Source organism: Mesocricetus auratus, unplaced genomic scaffold (assembly GCF_017639785.1).
Source record: "Mesocricetus auratus isolate SY011 unplaced genomic scaffold, BCM_Maur_2.0 Super-Scaffold_4256, whole genome shotgun sequence".
Taxonomy (NCBI): domain Eukaryota; kingdom Metazoa; phylum Chordata; class Mammalia; order Rodentia; family Cricetidae; genus Mesocricetus; species Mesocricetus auratus.
The window spans coordinates 69161513-69169145 of record NW_024429182.1 but is presented as its reverse complement, the minus strand read 5'-3'; the positions used below and the strand labels follow the sequence as shown (position 1 = coordinate 69169145).

The 7633-nt window shown below is 44.2% G+C and overlaps 1 protein-coding gene across 14 annotated transcripts in view; it reads right to left on the bottom strand.

The window, feature by feature from the left end:
- Positions 1-216: 216 nt before the first annotated feature.
- The window catches only part of Fgfr2 (fibroblast growth factor receptor 2), a 103251-nt gene continuing 95834 nt past the window's right edge, over positions 217-7633 (bottom strand). For 12 of the 14 annotated variants that reach the window (XM_040753084.1, XM_040753105.1, XM_040753100.1 and 9 more), the window contains 2 exons: positions 5686-5791; positions 217-1881 (listed from right to left, as the gene is read on the bottom strand). In XM_040753084.1, the coding sequence (XP_040609018.1) occupies positions 1717-1881; positions 5686-5791 (271 nt within the window). In that variant the 3' untranslated portion in view covers positions 217-1716. Of the gene's footprint in view, positions 1974-5685; positions 5792-7633 lie in introns of all 14 variants that reach the window. The other 2 variants (XM_040753117.1, XM_040753124.1) reach the window with 1 other exon arrangement.

Here is a 7633-nt window from a genome sequence, read left to right as displayed (position 1 = left end):
CTCTGATCAGAGTGTCAGTAAGTAACCCAGCCAGGATTGAACCAACTTCTGATTTCCCACTGATCAACCAGTCTGCCCCAGGCACTTCTGTTCCCAAGCAACCCTGGTAGATCACCTCAATGTGTGGCCTTCCAGCCTTGTCTTCTGCACATCCACACCACCAAACACTCTGTCAACACCTCGGAGCACAGGAAACCATTGGGTAAGACACAGGTATTAAAAAAATAAGCTGCGTGACATTTATTTTGTTTTGTTAACATTAATATCTGTAGAAACATTTTTATTGTCAGTATAAAAATTAACAGGCTTTATTAAATACTTTTTCCAATTTCAAAACACATAAAATCAGTGTAATCTGCATTCAGGTCGCATGACTAGCAAAGTGAGTGGGTGTATCCAAAGCAAAACACAATACTTGAATACGGAAATCAACAAGAACCATTATCTTGTTGGATGTAGCTATCAAGCCAGATCTTTGGGTGAGGTCTTGTCAGATGAAGGCGGAAGCCAGAAGCAAACCCTTAAGTAGATGGAAGGGACTCCCAAACTCTCATCGGAGTAACACTGGGCTTTTGATATTCTGAGAGAACAGAGTCCCCAAAGGGTGTTCTGATGCTGAAGGTCCTGAAGCTGGTATTAAAACTCCCGGAGAAGTGGGGCTAATGTGATGGATGTGTAACTCAGGCAGAAGGCCAGCTGCCTGACAGAACCCACCCTGCTATCATCCCAATGGAAGCCTGTCCCCAGACAGTGCATTAAGGCATCTTGGGATGAGCTGGTACCATTTGTCTTGGGAAGCATGGTTAAACGTTACACTGGGGTGACAGAGCTTAACAGGCTTCTTGTAAGTGGGCATTGAGGTGTCTAAACATAGTCATCGGACAGCAGCGTTGAAAACAGACAAACACATCATTTCCCCCCAAATTAGTCATCTTTCGTAAATATTTCTCTTCTCAAAGGATCCGATAACTAGTTAAGTCCAAGCATGGATTAACTAGTCCTCTGTGCTGCCTGCATAGAAATGCCACTTAAATTACAAAAAAAAAAATCCAAAAAAACCACTATAAATGATTAATCATTTCGTGTATTACCAATTGGTTAATAAATTAATGTGACACCATTTTCCCTGAAAGCAAAAGTATTCTTCCCACCTCTTCTCGGTGAAAATTAAGAAATTCTAAGAACAGCATTTAGCAAATATCTATTTAAAAAAAGAGAGACCAATTTTCTAGGTGCATCAGGACATCCATTTAAAATCAATACAAAAAATAATTCCTTGTAAATATATAATATATATTTATACATAATTTGAATATATTTACATACATCCAGCACCTATATACTGCATTTGTGCTCTGTAAGTGTGTGCTGACATATATTTTCTCCAATTATTACAAAATTAACAAGGAAGGCAGAACACGTGTCTGCCTTGAGTCCGACTGGGGCACAATCCAGTACACACGGTGGGTCAGAGAGGGTGGTGTGAAGGCTTTCGGCTGGCCACTTATCAGAAAACATTCTCCCTGTCTTGGGAAGGTGACATGCTTCCAACTGTATACATCTTTACACTTGTGCCAAATATGCTTCCCATTATTTACTCCTCTGATCCATATATACAAGTGGAGGTGTACCACACGCTCTGAAGGCACAGCCTCTCTGCTCAGTGTAAGTAGGTTCCTGGTGCTGCCCCATGTGGGGACAGGAAGACGTGTTCACTCATGTTTTAACACTGCCATTTATGTGCGGATACTGAGGCAGGCAGGGTTCATAAGGCATGGGGTCTGGAGAGAACACAGAATCGTCCCCTGAAGAACAAGAGCTCCTTGTGTCGGGATAACTAGGAGAATACTGTTCGAGAGGCTGAGTGAGGTCCAAGTATTCCTGCAAGAAGGGAAGAGAGACGTTTTATTTCATCTTGGATCAGGATAACAAGGTGAATACGGTTCGAGAGGCTGAGTGAGGTCCAAGTATTCCTGCAAGAAGGGAAGAGAAGAATCTCATTTCAAACAGAAGCCTCTGAGACATTTCTGTCAGACTTGGGAAAGGACAGGGAGCCCCCCTGGAAGGATTACAGGGGCCTAGCTCACCCCAGCCCACTGCACGAAGACTTCCCGTAGACCTCAACTGCATTCACACCAGGCTGCCCTGAACTCGTCTCTTACTGGTATCAATAAACCAGTAAGTGGCAGATGATAAAACACAGTGAACTGCTGGTGACGGGCAGTCAGCCCTGTCCACAGGACCTAGGTGACCTGCTAAAACCCTCGTCATGGTAGCTCCTGCCTGGAGTTTAAGGCCCAGTGAAGTAGAAGCACAACAGGACTCCTTTAAATAGCCAAGCCATGAATATGTATTTTCTGAATCATGGTCTACAGTTGTCGTTTCTAGGACCATTTTAAGGGAAAGGCGTCTCCATTCGTTGCATAATTTAACAGATGTAATTCATTACTCTCAGAAGCTTTCAGAGTTAACAACGTAAACAGGTTGGGGGAAGGCTTGGATACCCTCATGAATGTTAAATCCATAATGGGCTGCTAAAGGAAAGTCTAGGGATGGGAGGTTTCAGTCTTGAAAACGCTGCATTCGTAAAGTTTCTCCGCTCCCCAAGCATCCCTGGCTGCTGCCTCTGGATCCCTCAGCTCTATGGGCAGGGTGCGAGCCCTTGTATGTTTCTGACTGCCCCATGAACTAAGACTGCTTCTCCACATTTGTCCATGGGTAGTAGAAAAATTAAGAGTCATATCTTATGTCAGCCAATGACATGAAATCATATAAATCTCCCAATTTCAGAGTCCATAAAGTTGTAGTGGAAGGCAGGCACTCATCTATTTACATAGAGTTGAGGCTGCTTTCATGCTAGGACAGCAGAGTTTCGAGGGAGACCATATGGCCTCAAAGCTGAAAATGTTTACTCTCTGGCCCTTACAGAGAGTACTGGCCAACCCTGGACGGAAACTAGGAAAAGATTTCTCTGCATCTGTTTCTCAGTGTGTCCTCTCTGACTGCCAGTGTCTCTGTAGCTGTCTATATGTGTATTCCTTCCCTTCCTTCCCTTCCTTCCTTCCTTCCTTCCTTCCCTTCCTTCCTTCCTTCCTTCCTTCCTTCCCTCCTTCCTTCCTTCCTTCCTTCCCTTCCTTCCTTCCTTCCTTCCTTCCTTCCTTCCTTCCCTTCCTTCCTTCCCTTCCTTCCTTCCCTTCCTTCCTTCCCTTCCTTCCTTCCCTCCCTCCCTCCCTCCCTCCCTCCTTCCTTCCTTCCTCTGTTTGAGACAGAATCTCAAGTATTCCAGGCTGGCCACCAGCCTGCTATGCGGCTGAAGATGCCGTTGACTGTCTAATCCCCCTGCATCTACCTCCCCAAGTGCTGGGATCACAGTGTGCACAATCATGCTAGGTTTATGTCGTGCTGGGGGATGGAGCCCAGGACCGTGCGCACACTAAGCAAGCACTCGTATTAACCGAGTTACATCCCCGGCCCTGAAAAGATTTCCAAGCCAGGGCCTTTCTTTTCTCACTGCCTAAGGGCACTGGCACAATAGGGTGGCTTTGCTTACATGCCCAGAAGCCAGCATCTCCTCTGTGACATGTGGTTTTGCTGAGAGGGGGCAAAAAGTGCAAACTACAGCATAAACAGCCCTAGCGTTATCAGCAGAGAGTCTATGGAATGTTGGCGACCATACATTTTAAAAGACAAAAACCACTATAATTCATCACCAGGGTTGGCAAGAGAAAGAGTCGCCATCCAAAAAGGGGGATGTGTCGGCTCCAACAACATCAGCATTAACCACACAACCAGAGACAAACACACCCACCACATCAAAAGAGGACTTTTTGCTTACAATGATAAAAATGAAATTTTGTCCTAAATGGAACCATTTTTCTTGAGCATGTGGTAATGATTTTAAGAAGGAAAGAAACTTCGATTTTTATATCCGTTAGACAATATGGCATTCTGCTCTCTTATTTTAGGATACGCATATAAAGTTCAGTAGAAATGGGTCTCTCTTTAAACATAAATATATCAATACGTAACACTAAGTCTGGGCCCCGGGGTCATTATATGAAAACCTTAGTGCCCTTCCCAGTTTCTAAATGAAGCTTTAACTTTCAAATCTGATAGAAGGGGGGGAAGTATCACTAGATTCCAAGCCTAAGGTTAAAGGAACTGAGGCTAGAAACAATTTTGGCAGGAGAATGTTGGCTTCCTCCCTCCCCACTTAAACTACTCCTTTCCTTTCAACTTCTGAAGGTCAGCTGTGTTCATTTACATGCAAGCTCCCCCTGTGTCCAGCACAAGCCACAAACAAGAGCACAAGATAAAGTTGCCACATGAAGGCTTTATCTCTATTTTTGACAGTTTCTCTTTCTTTTTAATCATTCTACCTACTTTTTAAAGTTAAATTAGAAACACAATCATTTTTTAAATCAGAAACTAACTGTATTCTTTTCCTTTTAAGTATTTGGGAGATTTTAAAACTTTTTTTTACAATTGTTGAGAAAAGAACTACATCAACCTTTTTTTCATGAGGGAATATTGCTTGGCACATTCAGGGAATATCTCAAAATCCATTTATACTTTCTGGCATGGGGTTTCCCTGGACTGCGTGGGTCGATCAGCTAGCTTTTCTGCTCATAGAATATTCTTTCTAAAACACTAAAGGTCATTCAGTTTATGCAAAAGCCAGAAAATGGTATGAAAAATTCTGTGTGCATTCGCACGTGTGTGGGTGTACACACACGTGGAGGCCTTGCTTTATGAGCTAGGGTCTCTCCTTGGAACTTGAAGTTTGCCCATGAGGTTAGATTAGCTGACCATTCTGTCTCCCCAGTGCTGAGATTATAAGAGAACACCATCACACCAGGCTTTCGGTGTGAGTGCCACGATTGTGTGCGGATCACTCTACTGACAACTAGCTACCCCGCTGCCCCCCCCATATACAACTCTACCCCTAAGATAAATATTTTAACTACAGGCACCAACTGTCAACTTTAAAATCCTGTAAGTCATTCATAACAGAATTATGTAACTCATACATATGTGTGACACACATGTCACCCAAAGAGATCCAAGCCACATGCCTTTCTAGACAGGCTCACACTGGGCAGTACCACATGGAAATAACAGATACTCATTGCATTTCATCAAGCTGGTCAGCCCCTGAGAACAGGCAGTAGTCACACTAACTACCAAGACACAGAACCCAGGGCTCATGTTATATGCTAGTGCCTTCCCATGCACACTAAGATACTACCACAAAACATTTCCACCTCTCTCTCTCTCTGTCTCTCTCTCTCTCTGTCTCTCTCTCTCTCTCTGTCTCTCTCTCTCTGTCTCTCTCTCTCTCTCTCTCTCTCTTTCTCTCTCTCTCTCCCTCTCTCTCTCTCTCTCTCTCTCACACACACACACACACACACACACACACACACACGCGCGCGCCACAGTTGCCATGAGGGCAACTCAGGAGGACCTCAGCCTCCAGCCTCATGAGTCAGGATTCTCAAAATTCAGTTCTGAGGGGGAAAAAAACAAAAAAGAAAACAACTGGAAAGGAACATGCAGTTTAACTCTGCCTGACCCCTGCACAAAAACAATAAAAGCCACCAACTTCAACAGGGGAGTTTGCATTTAACAAACAGGCATCCCCTGAGGCAAAGCAAGGTTTTCAGGCTTCTGGAAGGAAGCTTTTACCTCATTGGTAGTGAGAGTTAGAATCCGATCCAAGTCTTCCACCAACTGCTTGAATGTGGGTCTCTGTGAGGGCACAGCATGCCAACAGTCCCTCATCATCATATACCTAGGAAAAAGGGGTTCTCTGGTGAATTGATGTCATTAAGCAACTTGATATACAGATATGGATGGTTTTAACAGGTGGCATGGAGACATAACCTAAATAATGAAATGAAACTACCTACACAAGCACTAACATTACAGAAACCTTTCTGCAACACAGAATGCTTTAGGAGGGCAACTCTGCATCCAAATAAGGACTTTTATGTGTTTTGCTACTACCTCTGTGATAGTGTGACCTACCATGATGTTGTGGCGCTTTCCAGCCATCTCTAGAGAATGGGACACGTTTGCTGTCTCTCCCTCTCAAACACTCCTGCCTGTACTACACTTTTTTAAAAAATCTGTTGACTAAAGTTCCTCAGTTTAGAAATATATATGTTCAGAAACCACAACTTAAAGGTTTATGCAAACTAATCTGCCACCACGGAGCTTTGAGCTGACTTCCTGATTAACTCTTGGATAGTCCAAGCTTCCCGCCTTAATCTTGATTAAGAGTTTCGACAGACCCTCTATGTTAGAAAAAGCAACAGGAACACAAGGCACACAATAAATGCCTTTATATAATACGCTATAAAAAGTGACCATTCATCAGCCCTGCACTGTACACCAGAAAGTGCTGGTTGGGATTACTGCTCTGAAATCCCCATGAAGGAGAACATAATAGACAGCAGTCTCTGGGACAATTGCTTTCTTAGTTTGCCCCAGAGGAGGGGCAGAACCTCACTGCACAAGGCACGCATCATTAACACAACACAATTTCACTTACAGTGTAAGGAAAGCATTCCTAGAAACCAGCTCCCCCTTTCATAAGCAGAAATGGTACCCTAACCGTGGCACCAGGATAAACTTGGGGTTCTCTGCTTTAAAACATGGGTATCCAAACATACTAGTCCACTCAATCTGAGTGAATGTGGTTAACGAAATAGCAATTTTCTTTTCCTCTCTCTCTCTCTCTCTCTCTCTCTCTCTCTCTCTCTCTCTCTCTCTCTCTCTCTCTCTCTCTCTCTCTCTCTCTCTCTCTCTCTCTCTCTCTCTCTCTCTCTCTCTTTCTCTCTCTCTCTCTCTCTCTCTCTCTCTCTCTTTCTCTCTCTCTCTCTCTCTCTCTCTCTCTCTCTCTCTCTCTCTCTCTCTCTCTCTCTCTCTTCTCTCTCTCTCTCTCTCTCTCTCTCTCTCTCTCTCTCTCTCTCTCTCTCTCTCTCTCTCTCTCTCTCTCTCTCTCTCTCTCTCTCTCTCTCTCTCTCTCTCTCTCTCTCTCTCTCTCTCTCTCTCTCTCTCTCTCTCTCTCTCTCTCTCTCTCTGTGTTACATACTTGGAGGTCAGAGGACAACCCCTGTGTTGTTCCTCAGAAACCATCCACTTTGTTCTTTGAGACAGGGTCTCACTGAGGCCCGAGGTTTTCTGTTTGAGGCGAGGCTGGCTGGCTAGCAAGCCCCTAGGATCTCCCTGTCTCTCTCCACCTCTGTGTCTGTGGGATTACCAGTGCATACACCACTGTGCCCAGATTTTTACGTGGGTGTTGGGAATGAACTCTAGTCCTCGTTCTTGTGTGGTAAGCACTTTACCAAATGACTAACCCCCTGTCCCCATCACTTTTTTAAAAATCAACTTATTTTCATTTTATTTTATCTAGAAAGGGTCTGATTCTGCAGCCAAGGCTGACCTCAACCTTGTGCAAACCTCCCTGTTCCAGTCTCTGGAGTATTGGGATTACAGGTGTGAGCCACCATACCTAGTTGTCATGACAATTTGGAAAGGTGCTTTGGAAAGAGTACATTGGCATTATTGGTGCTGTGAACAACCTTGTACATTCTATAGGGGCAGCCCTGTGGCATTCTTGTTTGATATG